Source organism: Ranitomeya variabilis, chromosome 5 (assembly GCF_051348905.1).
Source record: "Ranitomeya variabilis isolate aRanVar5 chromosome 5, aRanVar5.hap1, whole genome shotgun sequence".
In the NCBI taxonomy this organism is placed as follows: domain Eukaryota; kingdom Metazoa; phylum Chordata; class Amphibia; order Anura; family Dendrobatidae; genus Ranitomeya; species Ranitomeya variabilis.
In genome coordinates this window covers 601001942-601020569 of record NC_135236.1, presented here as the reverse complement: position 1 = coordinate 601020569, position 18628 = coordinate 601001942, and the positions used below count along the sequence as shown (strand labels likewise).

At 43.1% G+C, this 18628-nt stretch overlaps 1 protein-coding gene and 1 long non-coding RNA gene across 3 annotated transcripts in view; both read left to right on the top strand.

Moving 5' to 3' along the window:
• The window catches only part of LOC143776561 (uncharacterized), a 176429-nt gene extending 161109 nt beyond the window's left edge, over positions 1-15320 (top strand). Inside the window, exon 3 of the long non-coding RNA XR_013215866.1 lies at positions 14502-15320. This is a non-coding gene — a long non-coding RNA (uncharacterized LOC143776561). The remainder of the gene's footprint in view (positions 1-14501) is intronic.
• Positions 10704-14511, top strand: LOC143776558 (uncharacterized). 2 transcript variants are annotated; one of them, XM_077266032.1, is made up of 2 exons: positions 10704-11425; positions 12369-14511. In XM_077266032.1, exons 1-2 carry the CDS (start codon positions 10706-10708, stop codon positions 12417-12419), a joined length of 771 nt encoding a protein of 256 aa, XP_077122147.1. In that variant the 5' UTR covers positions 10704-10705; the 3' UTR covers positions 12420-14511. The 2 variants fall into 2 exon arrangements, with proteins under 2 accessions (XP_077122147.1, XP_077122146.1); XM_077266031.1 differs by having other exon boundaries at positions 10722-11425.
• Positions 15321-18628: the final 3308 nt, after the last annotated feature.

Below are 18628 nucleotides of genomic sequence, written 5' to 3'. Positions count from 1 at the left end.
TTCTAAGCATTATTACTGGAGTAAATTTTAATTATTTCACTATATATATAAATACAGTTAATATAGTCTACTTATACAAATATGCTACAGTATTTACTGTATACTATATTAATATATATAAATATAACTATTACTGCAGAATTATATTGTATAAAATAATTACATATTAATAAATAATACATTGTATAACTCATCTACACATCATATAATATGATTACATTTTTAGCCAATTCCTAAACCAAATCTCAACTCCCTGTCAATAATCTGTTAGAAAGCCCTATTTAATAAGGTCATTTTTAACCCTATGGACTCTTTGAAGAGCTGTGATAATGGAGTGTTCAGTTGAGCACCCCCTATACTCACCTGCTTCCGTCTGTCAATTTCCGCCATCTTTACAGAGAGATCTGAACCTTCAGCTTTTAACCCTTTCAGAGGAACTTCAGTGGAAGACTCATAGGGTTTGTAGCAAATATGTAATTTTCTTCGTACTTCATAGATTTGATTTTGGGTCAGTTTTGGAGATTTTGAGTTTGGCTTCTGATAAGATATAATTTTGCTTGGTTTCAAAAACTTAGTATGATTTGTTTTTCTTTCAAGATTCTCATGTTTTCTAGAAAAATCAAGGGATTGCGCACATTCAAATAAAGAATCTTTTTGTGATGCAATAACACGAGATACAGGATTTAGGAATCTAAATTTGTTTACAAAACAATTTATCATTGATTTTTTATTCAAATTCGTACTGACCATTCTGTACACCCTTTCAAAAATGGACATGAATGTAAAAGTACATTCTTCCGGCCAATCCTCAATTTTAGAAGAATATTAAGATCTGGAAAATTTTCTTTTAATCCACAAAATATCAAAATTTTTTATCTTTCTACATCAGTCATTTCTTCATGGAACTCATCATTCTGCATTTTTAATGAGAAAGTTCTGGACAAAGTTACCGGAAGCCAAATTTTAAACAATTGATTTTTCTGTTGATTAGTCAAATCAAACTTATCAGCAAAACTCTCAAATATCTCTGAATTTCTGCACACATGGACTTTGTCATCATATGCAGGAATGATTTTGCATAATTTTATCAAGATTCTTCTAGATTTAATTTGGGGTTGGGCCTCCGAGTCATCTTCTATTTTTAGTGACCCTTCTACATCATCTTTGTCAGTTGTCATGTCTCCTACGTGTCCTCCATCTTGTTTTTCATCATGAGACACAAAGTCAAGGTCACCTTGAGTGGCCGCCATTACAGACATGTGCGTCACATCTTCATCTTCCTCACTCTCCACATTACAGTCAATCTTGGGAACATCATTAATTTCCATTTCCTTAGAAATTCTTTCTACACAGTCTTTTGGACTTTTCTGTAACAAACTCGTGAAATACATTAACCATATGTAATATATTTTTCAGTTGCTCTTTTTCTTGTTTCCTAGATACTAGCTTAGAATCTAACTTTAGATTTGCTATCTTGCATTCTGCAAATAAAGAGAGCCAAAATATTTCTAAACTAGATTTATACAAACTTACAAATTCTATCTGACTTGATTTAGCATATGAATTAATTAAATCCATTTCTTACCTTGAGTTCCTTTGAAATATCTGAGCTTATCTTTACAGTGCTGGACTCTGGACTTCAGCACGGCTATTTTCAGCACGTCTGTCTTCAGCACTTCCAATGCTAGTGCTTGTCTTTTTCTTTTCAATGTTGTTTTTATTGAAAAGTAATGCAAATTGACAGAAAAATTAATAACAGTTGTAGGATAACAAGTGATAAGTATAACATTTAACTCTTTTTGACATTTAATAGTGAAAATGGAACTCCTTTTTTGACGGAGTAATCAGCTCGAATAAGTGTAATAATAGAACTGTAACCATAAGTTCCGACAAAGAACCCATAAAATATAATAATTCCTTAAAGTCTAATATAATAGGAAGAGGAAAGTAAAGAGAAAGAGGGGAGAAATTAAGGGGGTCGTGAATAACAAGTAGGGCAGAGCAAAGAGATAGGCCCGAGGAAAGAAAGGGAAGCTGCAGGGGAGGGGTGGAGGAGGGGGGGGGAGAGGGGGGCATCATGGATATTGTTTTCCGGTTCAATTAGTCCTAGACTGCATCGAATCTGATTGACGATCTGAATGTGATCCAAGGGTGCCAGATTCCTTTAAACTTAGGTTGCGAGTGGTTCACCAGGGCTACCAGTTCAGCCATACGGTATAATTGGTCTATCTTCTTCAGCATTTGTTGATATGTCGGGACGTTCGTGGTTTTCCAGAAAGTGGGGATTAGCAACTTGGCTGCAGCCAATATGTTTTGAGCTAGAATGGTGAGCCATGCACACCTGGGCCACACAGGGAAGTTCAAGAGCGCTATTTCTGGTTATAGTTGTATTCTTTTCCCCGTAACGTCTTTTATCAATTGTTCTGTCATCGTCCAGAAACCACGAATTCCCGGACATGACCACCAAAGGTGAAAGTATTCGCCTTCCTCTGATTCGCATCTCCAGCAGTTAGCATGAGAACTCAATCTCCAGGTCTGAAGTTGCATTTGAGAGATGTACCATTTGGACACTATCTTGTAAGAATTTTCTTGGGTTTTAACACAGTTTGTAGGTCCGTGCGAATATTTATAGATGTGGGATACTTGTGTTTGCGTGAAAGTGTATCCTTAGATCTTTTTCCCATCTTAAAATATATGCTCTCTTGAGGCTTAATTCGTCTGACAAAAGTGTTTGATAGACTATGGAGAGCACCTTAGTGGGTCTGGATGACTTGGCGCACAGGGTTTCAAATGAGGTAGGCTTACGTGCAATATCTGAAAAGTATTGTATTCTTTTCAGAGTATCCTTAAGTGTTGAATATTGTAAAAAATTGAGGTTTGTCAGACCGGGTCTTTCACGTAGTTCTGCTAGTGTAAGAAGCGTTCCCTCAGCTATCATTTGATCTATTGGAAAATTTTTAGCTCGGTTCCCAATTGAGTGGGTTATGATATCAAAGAGGGTTAGCAGCGGTGACGAAGGAGGTGCCAATATGTTGTGTGTTTTCGACCATATTTTTATGAGTGTACGGGTAAGCCGATTAGGGTGAGGGGGAAGTGGGCGCCCCACCACATAGGTCATTAAGAATGGCCTGAGAGGGAAAGGTGAAATTTCTTTCTCTATATCTATTGCCAGGCTTCCTTGGGGTTGTCTAATTAGGTTTACTGATTGAGATAGCACTGCGGCAGAGTAATATTTCTTTATGTCAGGGGCTCCCATTCCCCCCCAGTTCCTAGGTAATGTCAATGTGCGGAAGGCTATGCGAGGTTTTGTACTTTTCCAGATATATTTAGAAAACAGGGAGTTTACTTTGGTTAGGAAAGTGGATGGGATGTGAATGGGTAGCGCCTAAAACATATATGTGAATTTGGGCAGTATCAGGCTTTTTATTAGATTTTTCATACCCGTCCATGAGAGATATGGGTCTCTCCAGGATTAAATGGTTGCGGTGCTTGTTTAAGCAGCGGGTAGTAGTTGTTTTCCAATAGCTCTTTATCTGTTCTACTTATTTTAATCCCTAAGTAGTTAATGTATCGTTTGGGCCATGCGAATGGGAATAGATTTTTTGCTTTTTTAAGGGTATTTTGGGGAACATTTAGATCTAATGCCTCAGACTTGGACATGTTTACTTTAAAATTTGACATATCACTAAAAACATTCAATATCTTTAAGAGGGCGGCAAAGCTTCTAAGGGGTTTGGTCATCATGACCAAGAGGTCGTCAGCGAAAGCTGCAGTTTTATGATGTGTTTCTCCGATCATGATGCCTTCTATTTCTTGGCACTGTTGTATAGTAGTCAACAATGGTTCCATTGTTAGCACGAACAACAGAGGAGACAATGGACAACCCTGTCGTGTCCCATTATTGATGAAGAACCTGTCGGATACTGAACCATTGATTCTTATGCGAGCTGTTGGGTCTCTATACATCTTCATTATAGTGGAGATTAACTGAATTGGGAAGCCAAAGCTCCTCATTGTCTCCTCAAGGTAGGTCCAGTCCACCCTGTCAAAGGCCTTCTCCGCATCTGTCCCCGGGAGGACCAGAGGTAGTTTATTCATTTTCGCATAGTGCATAAGATGCAGTATTTTATGCGTGTTATCCTTCCCCTCTCTTCCTCCCACAAAGCCTGTTTGGTTCAAAGAAATTACCGGCGGCAAAAACTCAGCTATCCTGTGAGCCAACAAACTAGCAAATAGCTTTAGGTCAACATTTAATAGTGAGATCGGTCTGTAACTACTACAAAGCTCCCGGTCCTTACCTTCTTTGTGAATTAATGAGATTCGTGCTTCTAACGTCTGAGTGGGGAAACGATCGCCTCCCTGTATATCATTATACGTTTTCAGTAAGTGTGGGAGGAGAGTAGATGACAAGGATTTATAATAAGCTACTGGAAGTCCATCCGGTCCAGGAGCTTTACCAAGCTGGCTCCCCGACAGGGTGGACTGGAGCTCCTCCAATCTAAAAGGCCTAGTCAATTGGGGTAGGTTCAGGCGCGATAGAAAGGCTCTGATGTCATATCTTCTCTTCAAGTTTTCTGGCTTTGACTCTGTTGGGCGTAAATTGTATAGCTGCTTATAAAAAGTTAGGAACTCTGTTTCTATTTGTGAGTAGTTGTGGGTGCATTGTCCGTTGGATTTTTTAATAGCATGTATGTAAGTGCGGGCCTGGCGGTACCTTATTCTAGATAGCATAAGTTTAGAAGCCTTATCTCTGTGTACAAACATCCTAGTGCGCCATGAAGCATACCATTTTGCTGTTTTTTTTGTTTAGCACATCTCTCAATTTCTGCCTTTTTATTGTCAGTGTAGACATCACCTGTGTGTTTGTTTGTTTCTTATGTTGCTTTTCCAGGGAATATATTTCATTATAAAGCTCTGTTATTTCCTGTTGTCTCTTTTTATTTAAGTATGAGGTAATTGAAATTAGTTCCCCCCGATCACTGATTTATGTGCTTCCCATACCACTTGATAGGGAATTCAGGGACCCTCATAGTTTATCCGCACATATATGAATCCTTACATGACTTATGTTTCACCTCTGTATCTGAATTACTACATTCTTTCGGTTACGTGAGCTACTGACAAACCCTATATTGCTTAAGGGAATAGTTAATAACGGTGTTGGTGGTGGGAGCTATCAGATAGTAATGATTAATGAGCGTTGTCCACCCTAATGATACTAATTATCTACTTTCTGTAACTTTTCCATGTGAGAATATGTTTTTGTCCAATCAATAGTTTGTATACCATTTTGATGTAAACGCCCTTTGGAGGAAGGGTATATAATGTCACTAGGGAATAAAGAGGTTATGATTGTTTTCTATGCAGATACAATTTGTCTCTGTGTGAATTCATCATCCGCTCGAGCGTCCTCATAATAATATTTGGAAACCATCCAATATACTTTGGTCCACTTGAGACCACCCTAACATTTTGGCGTCCCTGGGTGGGCGTGGCCAATAAAAAAGACTGCCAATACCTGAAGCCCGGACATCGCAGACTGAGTCCAGTGGAAACACAGACTACAAAAACCACCGGTGGAAGGTAAGAACCTTTAGCTTCTTACACACACTCTCTGTGTCTCCATCTGTCTCATAATCTGCAGACCGGACTCAGGGTATGCTATAGCCAAGTCTTTTCTTTTACACGCCACACCCATAGTTGTTTGGCAAAGAACCATAGAATATCTCAGTGATACGTAAAATAGTATATTGGATTGGGTAACCTTCTGTGCTGCTATTCCTGTTATATGTGACTTGTTATATGTCTAACACCTGTCTGAATTGTGAATGTATGAAGAGGATTTGTATGTACTAATCTCTGTGTTGTCAACTGTGTGTGACAGTAGATGATTGATATATGAGACTCCTTGCCTGAATTTGAAAGGATCGGGTGTATGTAATAAGGATTTGAAAATAAAAATCCTGACTGTATAAGGGAGTCCACCTAGGTGTGATCTCTGGTCAACTGGTGCCAGAGATAAAGAATAAGGAACAGTAGCAAAGTGGAAAACACATAGCCACACGCGTAAGATTGAGATAAGCTGAAACCAAATATTTTGTTAATGCTGTGGAGTTACGTGGAAAGACTGGGAAGCACGTAGTCGGGCTTGTCCTGTCCGTGTTACTGGTGGCCTATGATTCTGCAGTAATTTGACTAATATTTGGGGAGGCTGCAAGCAGAGCAATTGGGCTGTGTGCTGTGTATGCTGCAAAGTTCTGTGCTGATTGTGTATGACAGAATCTATGTTTTCTGTGATGTAAGTCTGTCTGTCTTCTGTCTTCTATCCTGTATTGGGTTAGATATTCCCCCTCATGGTGTCAGCAGAGTTTGAAAGAATTTGGACCATAATAGTCTGCCTAGCATTAGCTTGTTTTACTCTCTGGTTGATGTATAAGATTACTGTGTATGCTAGACTTAATTTAAGATACCTGCCATTTCTCACGAGAGGCCAGCGGGGGGATCTAGTGATGGTGACAGAGTAGTCACACTGGCCAAATCACTGATCCATTATTCCTAGGGGTTCACACGCCCACAAACTGAGAAATACAGTTTAGGGTTAGAAAGTGAGAACAAAAAGAGGAATTAACGAGTCTGCCGCCCACAGATTGTGAGATCAGTCTAGGGTTCGAAAGTGTGGACAAAACGGGCACTATAGAAGCCAAATTTGAGGGCCATGAGAAATAGGCACAAGCTGAGCTACACGTTATAACTGTAAGGAAGTATCAACCAGAGAAGAGAGAGAAGAAAAAGCAGAACATGGGGAACACAGATAGTAAGAAGAAGCAAGAAGAGGGGTGTAGTGCACAGGAGATAGTGAAGAAAAGAAAAGGTAAAGTTGCTGTGAAAGGTTCAGGGAAGTTGTTAAAAGGTTTGGGAATGGAAAATGATCCACTAGATGTTTCCCTTTGGGAATCAGCTCTAAGGACAAGTATGGGATGGATTGTGGATAATGAATTGTTTAGACAGGCAAAGGCTTGGGCAGAAGTAGCAAAGGAAATGAAAAAGGAAGGTTCTTGGATTAAGGAGGAAACTCAGAAAGGTATAAAATACGTACAGAAAGAAAAAGTGCCTCCACCGTATCAACCTTATCTCATGGCTCCTGCACTGACGGGCCCAGAGGGATGGGTGTGTGTATGTGGACAGCAAAACCCCGACTGGCGGGAACAATGTTCTGCCTGCGGGAGACCACGACCCTACAGGGGGACAGGAATTTATCCTGTCATTTACTCACAGAGTAGAACATATGAACCTAAATATGACATGAGGACAGTGAAACAAGACGATAACACCTTAATCACAATGGAGGATAGGGATTATCAAGCTCCCGAACTCCGGACCGTAGACATGACAGGACAAGCAGCCTCCACATCCACACCTAGACCCCAGACTGCACCCGTGACTACTCTCTCCCACTACAAACCATGGAGCCCAAAGGACCATATGACTTTGATAAAAGATGCCCCAGACCCATTTGATTTACCAATGGCCTTCTGTAGGTGGATGGTAGGACTAAATAATACCTACACATGTACATGGGTAGACTTAAGGTACCGTCACACTAAGCGACGCTGCAGCGATAGCGACAGCAATGCCGATCGCTGCAGCGTCGCTGTGTGGTCGCTGGAGAGCTGTCACACAGACCGCTCTCCAGCGACCAGCGATGCCGAGGTCCCTGGGTAACCAGGGTAAACATCGGGTTGCTAAGCGCAGGGCCGCGCTTAGTAACCCGATGTTTACCCTGGTTACCAGCGTAAAAGTTAAAAAAACAAACAGTACATGCTCACCAGCGCGTCCCCCAGCCTCTGCATCCTGACGCTGACTGAGCTCCGGCCCTAACAGCAGAGCGGTGACGTCACCGCTGTTGCTTTCACTTTCAGTTTAGGGCCGGCGCTTTAGTGTCAGGAAGCAGAGGCTGGGGGACGCGCAGGTGAGTATGTACTGTTTGTTTTTTTAACTTTTACGCTGGTAACCAGGGTAAACATCGGGTTACTAAGCGCGGCCCTGCGCTTAGTAACCCGATGTTTACCCTGGTTACCAGTGTAAAATATCGCTGGTATCGTCGCTTTTGCTGTCAAACACGGCGATACACGGCGACCTAGCGACCAAATAATGTGCAGACCTTCTAGCAGCGACCAGCAATTTCACAGCGGGATCCAGATCGCTGCTGCGTGTCAAATACAGCGATATCGCCATCCAGGTCGCTGCAACGTCACGGATTGCTGGCGATATCGCCTAGTGTGACGGTACCTTTAGAGTCCGTTTTAAGGGGGAAAATTGGGGATGCAAGAATGGAGTCAGTATTGGATAAGATTAACAAAGCGGGAAGATCATTCTCTTTAGAATATGAACTAGGAACAGAATATGTCAGGTGTGGAGAATCAGGAAAACACTTTTTAAAGAGGCTGCATGCATGGTGCCAGGCAAAGGTAGGAGAATCCACAATCTCCCTCTTAGATGTGGTACAGGGTCCCAAGGATACAGTAGACCACTTCTGGGGAAATTTAAAATTAAGACATGCAGATTTGGGCTATGAGGACATGGGAGAAGTAGGAAGGAAGCTCTTTCATGGAGCATTCATGGCAGGTCTCAGAGCACCGCTTATACAAAAGGTGCAGGCAGCAAAGCCTGATTGGAGAACATGCCCGATTGAGGAACTGGTACGGGTGGCAAAGGGAGTTGAATTAGATCAGAGAATCAAGCCAGTTCAGATACAGCATGTTTCCAATAATATTCAAAAGGATCAGAAGATCATTGCAGCTGTGGCTAGAGGAGACCGTAGACAGATTGAATGTTACAACTGTGGGAAGAAGGGACATATCAGCCGTGTGTGCAGGGCACCTAGGAAGGGAAACCAGACTAGGATGAACCCTCTTACCCAAAACCCACAATAGGAAACAGGCAACCCCGTAGCCATCTACCCCCTTAGGGCACCCTCACGTCAGAGCCCACAAGGGGTAGTCTCAGTACATCTCCCAGATGGTAGAAAACTTCCATTCCTGGTGGATACGGGGGCAGCCAAAACAGTTATCCGCCAGGAACATGTCATATCATCAGACATATCGGATGATACCCTTTATACTCAAGGTTTTGAGGGGTTAATCCAAGAATGTAAATTGACCAAACCATTGCCCCTTAAATTAGTTGACCATACATGTTTTGCAAGGTTGTTAGTCAGTGACAAATCACCTGTGAATCTGTTAGGTTCTGATGTACTACAAGCGATACAGGCACATATCATATATGAGCCAGATGGTACTGTAAAGTTGACAGCTGGAATTCCAGAGCCTGCATTATGCAAGGTTTTAGCATGTTTGCACATCTCTGACTCAGCCTCCCCACCTGATAATGAGGTACTGGCACGCGTCCCAGAAAAGTTATGGGCGAAGTCAAATTCTGACATTGGACACATGCCAGTCCCTCCAGTAATGATTCAGTTAAAGCCACGGTCAAAGGCCCCCAGATCTGACAGTATCCATTGAGTGCTGCCCAAGAGGAAGCAATAGGGAAAAACATCACAGAACTAATTGCTTCAGGGGCCATAAAAGTTACTAAATCTGTAGCAAATACCCCTCTGTTTCCAGTGAAGAAAAAGGGCAAGAAGGGGGAACCAGTTACTCAGAATGGTCCATGACCTCAGGCCATAAATGCGGTCACTGAATTACTCACACCAGTGGTACCCAACCCACACACGATCATGTCACAAATTCCAACAACAGCAGCCTGTTTCAGTTGTATTGATTTGGCAAATGCTTATTTTTCTGTGCCTCTGCACCCAGATTGTCAGTATTTGTTTGCTTTTACTTTTAGGGGTCAGCAGTATACGTGGATGGTGTTGCCGCAGGGAGACCATAATTCTCCAACCCTGTATACTGCTGCATTGCAACTAGTTTTGCAGGACTGGGTCATCACGCATGCTGAGGTTGTTCTGCTTCAGTATGTGGATGATCTACTCCTTTGTGCCCCAAACAGGGATGTGTGCTGTGAAGCCACAGTCTCATTGCTTCAACATCTTGCCTCAAAAGGGTGTAAGGCATCCAAAGACAAATTACAGTTTTGTCAATTGAAAGTTGTGTTTCTGGGTCACTGCATATCACAAGGCGCACGCCATCTAACTGAGGATAGGAAAAAGGCTATTGAACTACTGCAGCCACCCACAGGGGTCCAACCCCTACGTACCTTTTTGGGGTTAGCCTCATATTGTAGGCCTTGGATACTATCCGCATCCATTCTCATGCAGCCACTCTATGATTGCTTACCCACTCAACCTTTCCACCTCACTCAGGAAGCGCTAGATGGGTTTTACTCACTCAAACTGGCAATTGTCTCCTCTCCAGCCCTGGACACACCAGACTATGCAAAACTTTTCCTCCTCTACTGTACAGAAATGCAAGGGCATGCTACAGGGGTACTAGCCCAGAAACATGGCCAACAAAACAGACCGGTGGCATACTACTCAGGCCGGTTGGATCCTGTTGCCAGAGGAGCCCCCTCATGTGTTCGGGCAGTAGCAGCTGTCACACTCTTACTAGACAAAGCATCAGAAATTGTACTGGACTATCCAGTAACCATCTACACTCCCCATGATTTACACAGCATACTCAGCCAGGTCCAACCCAAACACATTGCTGTAGCCAGACATCTAAAACTACAATGTTCTCTTTTGATGCCTCCCAATGTTACTTTGAAACGATGCACAACTTTGAACCCAGCTACTCTAATTCCAATTGATGTAGTGGATTCAAAGGGGGGAGGGAAAGAGGAACAAGGCAAACCACTGTTTTTGCAAAATTTAACAGAAGATGAGATATTTGATGTGTACCATGAACATGATTGTATAGCCCTTATGGCACAAGAAACTGCAGGGTTTTCACATGTTTTTGATGTACTTCTCACTAATCCAGATGTTGAGCTTTTTGTAGATGGTTCAAGAAGCATCGGTGAAGATGGCCGGTACTACACTGGGTATGCAGTGGTCACACAGCATGAGGTAGTGAAAGCAGAACCACTCCCTCCTCACATGTCTGCACAGGAGGCGGAGCTCACGGCACTCATTGAAGCTCTTAAAGGGGCAAAAGGTAAACGTTACACCATTTACACAGACTCAAACTACAGTTTTGGGGTGGCCCATGACTACGGTCCTATATGGAGGGCGAGAGATTTCCTTACATCAACAGGCACTAGTATTAAACATGGGCACCTCATTAAACAGCTCATGGAAGCTCTACTGCTCCCTAAAGAGGTTGCCATAGTGAAGGTAAAGGCACATACGAAGCTCACTACCGATGAGGCACGAGGCAATGACAAAGCGGACCGAGCAGCCAAAGAAGCGGCAAGGAAGCCAAGGAAAAATCATGAGGCCCCTGATGCACCTCCACTGATCATGGTAAGCACTGAGGTTGACCAGTTGGACTTAAGTATCTTACAGGCTCTGACTCGGCAAGCAACCGGGGAAGAGAGGAAGGTTTGGTTAAAAGCTGGCGCTCAGACCCATGAAGGTTTGTGGAAGGTGGGACAGCGAGTGTGCCTGCCAAGATCTCTGTATCCAGCAATGGCTCAAGCAGCTCATGGTCCAACGCATCTGTCTAAAAATGCCATGTGTGCCTTGGTAGATAAACAATGGGTCGCCCCTGGTTTCACAATGGTTGCTACTAGACACACACAGGCATGTCTAACATGCACACAACACAACCCAGGAAGTGTAGTGAAAACACCACAAAAACATACGCCTAAGCCCCTCTACCCGTTTCAATGACTGCAGATTGATTTCATACAACTCCCCAGGGTAGGAACGTATGAATATGTTCTTGTGTGTGTTGACCTCTTCTCAGGGTGGCCAGAGGCCTTCCCGATGCCAAAAGCTACTGCAAGAGCCACTGCAAAGAAATTGATGTCAGAAGTCTTTTGTAGATTCGGATTACCTGAAACCATAGAGTCCGACAGAGGTACCCACTTCATTGGAGAGGTAATGCAAAATGTTATGCAAATGTTGGGGGTCACACAAACATTTCACACCCCCTATAGACCACAGGCAAGTGGGAAAGTTGAGCGATTAAATGGTACACTTAAGCTAAAAATTCAGAAAGCTAGTGAAGAGCTGGGGAAACCATGGACAGAGTGTTTGCCATTAGCTCTGTTCTCAATTAGGTACACACCTAACAGAAAAACAAAAATTTCTCCCTTTGAAGTGTTGTTCGGGTCAGCACCAAGGCTAGGCCTATATTTCCCACAGACACTACAACTACAATGTGACAACCTCACCAGCTATGTCCAGAGCCTCCAAAGGAGACTCTCGCTTGTGCATAAACAAGTCTTTGATTCTATTCCAGATCCAGAGAGTCAAGAGGGAACCCATTCTCTCCAGCCAGGAGATTGGGTAGTGGTTAAAAGACACACAAGGAAACCACTGGAGCCAAGATTTGACGGCCCCTTCCAAGTCCTCCTCACTACAGCCACATCAATAAAGCTTGAGGGAAAACCTACTTGGATCCATGCAAGCCACTGCAAGATCCTGGAGCGGAAGAATGATGATCCTGCTCCTGATGATGATGGCAGTCCTACAACAGGACTGACAAATGGCAAAAATAACTCAAAATGATACAACAATAACTATGTGGTTTGATCCGTCCAAGCATTTGGCGGACTTCAGATTTGATTTGTGCAAAGTAGTAGATTGTCAATGGAATCTCAAATTTGGTAGAAAGAGTAGCAATCCCATCTATAGATTTCTTACGGGAGTCGAAGGAGCTGTAGTGTATATATGTGTAACTAGACCAGGGAATGAAAATTGTAACTCTTGGTCAGATGCAACTTGGAATACGGGAACTTCATGGGGATATAAGCCAGAGGAAGCTATGAACCGAGTTAGCTTATCTGGGAAGCCTCTCCTCGAGAGGATAAAAATTAATATAGTCCTTCCTAATTGGAACTGTGAGCCAGAGGTACACACTTGGGGATTATCTTTTAACCCTCTCTTTTTAACCCTAAATGAACCCTCACTTGGAGATGAAGGTCTTTATGTGCTAGGATTATACATCCCGGGTAGACAGGGTCAGCTGGGGACATTTTGGTTAAAGGCTCTCCCCCAGCAAAAAGAGGAGAATCCTCAGGAGATAGTGACAGAGTCACCAATGGAAGAGACAAAGTTTAAAATCCCCGAGGATAGAAGTTATGAGGAAAAGATAGCTATAGAAACAGGTTATGCAGAAAGGATTGAATGGTTGATGTGGATGAAATACACTGCTGAACAAAATAATAAAACCAACTGTATTGCATGTGCAACTGCGAGACCCCATTTAGGGACTATTCCTCTCAGGATCTCAGATCCAGACCAAACAGATCTAAAGTGTATTCTGGCTTTGTATAATACTTCATATGACCCTACTGATAATGCTTTGTGTTATGCTCTTTCCGCCCTGCACCCACCAGTGACAACTGATCAGTTACCCCCTAGAATTTTTGCGTATCCTGGGAATTATACTTGTTTCCAGAGAATAGGGACAGGAGGGGTGGAAGGTGGTAGAGAATCTAACTTCAGAATTTTGTGAGACCATCATCCCCATAGTTTCAGAGAAACGGAGGGCACCACTAAATATAAGGGTACTGGGGCTCACCATGGACAAGAGAACATTAAATGGTTACCAAAGGAAGAGAAAGATCATGTCCATACAATGGGAGCTCCACAGAAAAATATGAGAAAAGTATCAAAAAGTAAGACTTTAATTGGTAAATGGCACAGCAAAATACAATTCACACAAGAAACAAGGTTAAAAACATTTAAGAACAGCAACAAAAAACTGCACAAAAGTCATCTCCTAATATGGGGAAAATGACAGACCACAACCCTGCTTTCTCCAGTGAATAAATATATATATATATATCCCCATAGACACGGATACAGATGGGTACAAAGAAGAATGGTTCCGGGAACAGGATATAGCAAGAGGTGACATATGGTGGTTATGTGGGAATATGAAGCTCAGGGCGAAACTGCCAGCTGACTGGAGTGGCAGCTGTGCCCTGACTCAGATACTCATTTCACATAATTTCTTCAGAAGAGATACAAAAGGGTAGAATAGATGTTGAAGTTCTACATAGAAACAAAAGGTCATCACCTGCTGGGTCTTTTGATCCAAGAATTTACATAGATAACATAGGAGTTCCAAGGGGGGTACCAGATGAATACAAAGCAAGAAACCAAATAGCAGCAGGATTTGAATCAATTTTCTTTTGGTGGGTTACACTTAATAAAAATGTGGACTGGATAAACTATATTTACTATAATCAGCAGAGATTCATCAATTTCACAAGAGATGCATTAAAAGGGATATCAGAACAATTAGGCCCAACTTCTCTAATGGCATGGCAAAATAGGATGGCTCTAGATATGCTGCTAGCAGAGTAGGGAGGAGTTTGTAAAATGTTTGGTACTTATTGTTGTACTTTTATACCCAATAACACAGCACCTGATGGGAGCATCACGAAAGCCTTGGAAGGTCTCACATCACTATCTGAAGAGCTGGCAGAGAATTCTGGCATCGACAACCCGTTCACCGCATGGCTTGAATCATGGTTTGGAAAATGGAGCCATCTGGTGGCCAGCTTCTTCATCTCCTTCGCAGTGGTGACAGCAATACTTGTTACATGCGGATGCTGTTGCATACCCTGCATAAGAGGACTGATTCAGAGACTGATCGATGCGACTATTACTAAAACTATGTACATTGAGGTGAAACCCCGTAATGAGGAATATGATCAATTACTGTAGTTGAGAAGGAATATGATCTTCTCAGCCCCATGGGGAATTCGGCTGAAGAAAAGAAGAAAGTAAGAACAGGAAAGTCCGACACTGACATTAGGCCTTTGATATACCTGGGGGGTGAAGGAAGAATCATTTATTCTCAAAAGGGGGGACTGATAGGGAATTCAGGGACCCTCATAGTTTATCCGCACATATATGAATCCTTACATGACTTATGTTTCACCTCTGTATCTGAATTACTACATTCTTTTGGTTACGTGAGCTACTGACAAACCCTATATTGCTTAAGGGAATAGTTAATAACGGTGTTGGTGGTGGGAGCTATCAGATAGTAATGATTAATGAGCGTTGTCCACCCTAATGATACTAATTATCTACTTTCTGTATAAGAACGGTACTTTTCCACGTGAGAATATGCTTTTGTCCAATCAATAGTTTGTATACCATTTTGATGTAAACGCCCTTTGGAGGAAGGGTATATAATGTCACTAGGGAATAAAGGGGTTATGATTGTTTTCTATGCAGATACAATTTGTCTCTGTGTGAATTCATCATCCGCTCGAGCGTCCTCATAATAATATTTGGAAACCATCCAATATACTTTGGTCCACTTGAGACCACCCTAACACACTGGTGTCGGTAATTCCCCAGTGTCATTATGGTCAAAATATTGCGTGATAGCTTTTGTGATGCGCGCGCATATTTCTGGGTAAGCTAATATTGATTCGTTTAGTTGTCATGTTCTGTTAATGTTGAAGGGTTTCTCTAATGTTATCTCTAGTGTAACTATAGAATGATCCGAAAGTATGTTAGGGAGTATGTTAGCAATGTGGGCATTGGGGAAAAGCTGTCTGGGGATAAATATATAGTCCAGTCGGTGATAGGTTCCATGGGGATGAGAATAATAGGAATAGTCACGGTCCGTCGGATGAAGGTATCTCCAAACGTCTAGCAACTGCATAGAGCTAAGTTGAATTTTAATTCTAGTGAGATCCTTAAGGGATATCGCACTTCTCTTCGTTGTGGTGTCTAACGAGGGTTCTAGAGCGATATTCAGATCCCCCCCTATGATAAGAGTTCCTTCTCTGAAATCTTCTATCGTCCTAAGTGTTCTCAGTATCCATTTCAATTGTTTTTTGTTGGGAGAGTAAAGGCTACAAATGGTTATTAGGTTCGCAGCAAGGAGGCCTTTAACTAGTACATAGCGACCATTAGTCTTTCAAAGTTTTATGGGCTTGGAAGGGTATTCCCCTAGCTATTGCCACTGAAACACCCCTAGAGCCCACTTGTGTTGTAGTGGCATGGAACCATGTATCGTAATAGTTGTTTTCAAAGTTGGGTAGTTTATCGGGTTTAAAGTGAGTTTCTTAGATCAATAGAATGTCATCTTTCTGCTTTTTAAGATAATCTAATGTGTGTCGCCTAGGTATTGGCGAGTTAAGCCCATTTACATTGAGAGAGGCGAATGAAATTACCTTATCATGTGTAGCCATTTGTGATGGTTTGGTGGTGGAATTGAGGTCGTCGTCTGGATATCTGCAGGTATTCTAGGAGATTCATGCGCGGGGAAGTACGGTGAAGGGAGGGGGGAAGAAGGGGAAAATAGATACGAGATAAGAGGGGATAGAAAAAGAAAATTAAATTTAGTTTTATGAAAAGCATGTTAAGTACAAAACAAACAGTAAAGTTTGTGGCTTTGCACAACATTTATGCCAGCCTGAGGGAGAATGTTCTAAGGTTATCAGCACCACAAGCCAACCCAATGAACTGCAATGAAAGAATAAGAAGGAGAAAAATAAACCTAATATAAATCCACAAGCAGTCCTGAGATACTTTCCAGGGTGGCACAAGTCATGGGAAGTTGAATCCTTCTAGAGGATCATCTTAAAGTGGCGAGATCAGGGGGGGGGGGTCCCCTCATCCCACCTCCTCTCCAACACCCTTTGAGATCGGGGATTTAGTGCATTTCTTCTTTTGTCTCTGACTTTGGAGTACCAGCCAGTTGCCACGGAGGTGGGTTTGTCAGGGGTAGTTGCTGTGAAGCCGCGTGGAAGGGTTCCAAGTCGGAAAAAGACTCCAGGGGGATGTCTAGAGTGTTGCACACCTCCTTGATGTCAGAAGATGATCTAGCTTTAAATTTTCTGTCGCCCGCACTAATAAAGATCTTGAGGGATTTGATTGTCATGCTCATTGAGGCAGCTGAGCAGGTTATTGGACTGTTGTGTCAAGGTTGTTTGGAAGTTTTCGACTGATTCAATTCTGTGGCCCTGTTGTGTTAGATCTTGTTTTATCTCCGCTGGCTCTCTGCCTATAGGCTCCATAGCGTGTGATAGAATCCTTTTGATGAAAGAACGGGTCACCAGCTTCTCTTTTGAAGTGCTACCTCTATCTGAGTCCGTAACCTCCTCCATTTGAGAGTCAATAAGCTTTGTAGATTTGTTATGACCCGAATAAATCATTTGCTTTTTCAAGAAATTGTCCACATCGGCTTGGGTGACAGATTTAGAAACTTTAGATGATCCTTTTGGAGTCTTAGTTCCAGATTTCCCCATGACTTTAGTGGGGCTAAATGAACAGAAAAATAAACACTTTTCTCCCCCTGCTGGCAAGGTGATAGGTTCAGCACAGCATATTGGTTCCTTTATTGGTAGATCTAAATGGAGGATATGTCTGTTATTGTGTTATAATCAATAGCTTAAAGCCTTCCCCAGTAGCTGCAAAAGGGGGGGGGCAAAGCAGGACCTGTTGTCAGGGGGGGATTGATGTGCGATCTGCACGAGAAAGCTGGCCCCCAGACTGATCCACCTCAGTAGGCTACGAGGTGTACAGAACCAGCCCCTCTGTTTCCTGGGCCAAGGTAGGGTTCGGTATTATCTGTGGGGTCCGGTGGGACAGAGACAGTTTACCTCTTGTTGGCGGTTGTGCCTATTACGCTCCGATCCGCCTTGTGCTGGGGTATATGCTGGGAGTGCAAGATGGTGCCGGCCCTGGGACAAGAGGAACCTCCACCCGAAGCTACAGTGCCGGCCTGGGGCCCCCGGTGGAATAAGGCAGGTTAGTCTATGCGGCCCTCGACTCACCGTGGTAGACGGGAGCCACAGCACAGACCTCCGTCAGCACCACTTCATCAGCGCAGGGCTCCGGTAAGGCGTGTGTGCATGTGTCGGACGTGTCTCCCGGGAATTCCGCCCAGCCTCCCAGATCGAGCCGAGACCTCAGCAGGTAACCTCTTGACGTTCCGGAGGTGATCCGGGCAGACGGATCGTGGTCCACGTCAGGGTCTGGGGAGCCGCTGTTACCTTCGCGGTTCTAATCTTCCCGCCCGACTCTCTCGCTGGAAGCGGTCTCCCCAATGCTTAAGATGGCGCCCGTCTTCTCTCCTCTCAATCTCACAGGCCCTCTGATCCGGTGCAACTCACTGGTACTTTTCCAGTCGCTCCCCTACCACCGCGGCGTGCAGACAGCACTAGGGTACACCTCAGGGGTCTTTATTGCTGTGTGGGATTCCCAAAACTTTAGTTTTTTTCAACTTTATCCGGAGCCCTCATCAGGCACGTCTTTCCTCTCGTGCAGTTAGGCCACGCCCCCAATGCTAGTGCTTGTCAATCCATCTGACACCTGTTAAAGTCTCCGTAATTCGTAGGCTCTTGTATGAGATCTTTGTGACTTGAAGTTTTGAAGTGAAATTCCTGAAAACTTGCACAATATCTAGCGACCTCTTCTGTCTTCCCCCGTGTGCAAGAAGAAGGAAATTCACGCAAAAATAGCACAAAAAATCTAAACTGGCTGGCTTGGCCAATGATAAATATGCTTATTTTGCACATTTAT

Coding starts and splice junctions, on each gene's coding strand:
- LOC143776558 (XM_077266031.1), top strand. CDS start 12,615: ATGGCAAAAATAACTCAAAATGATACAACAATAACTATGTGGTTTGAT.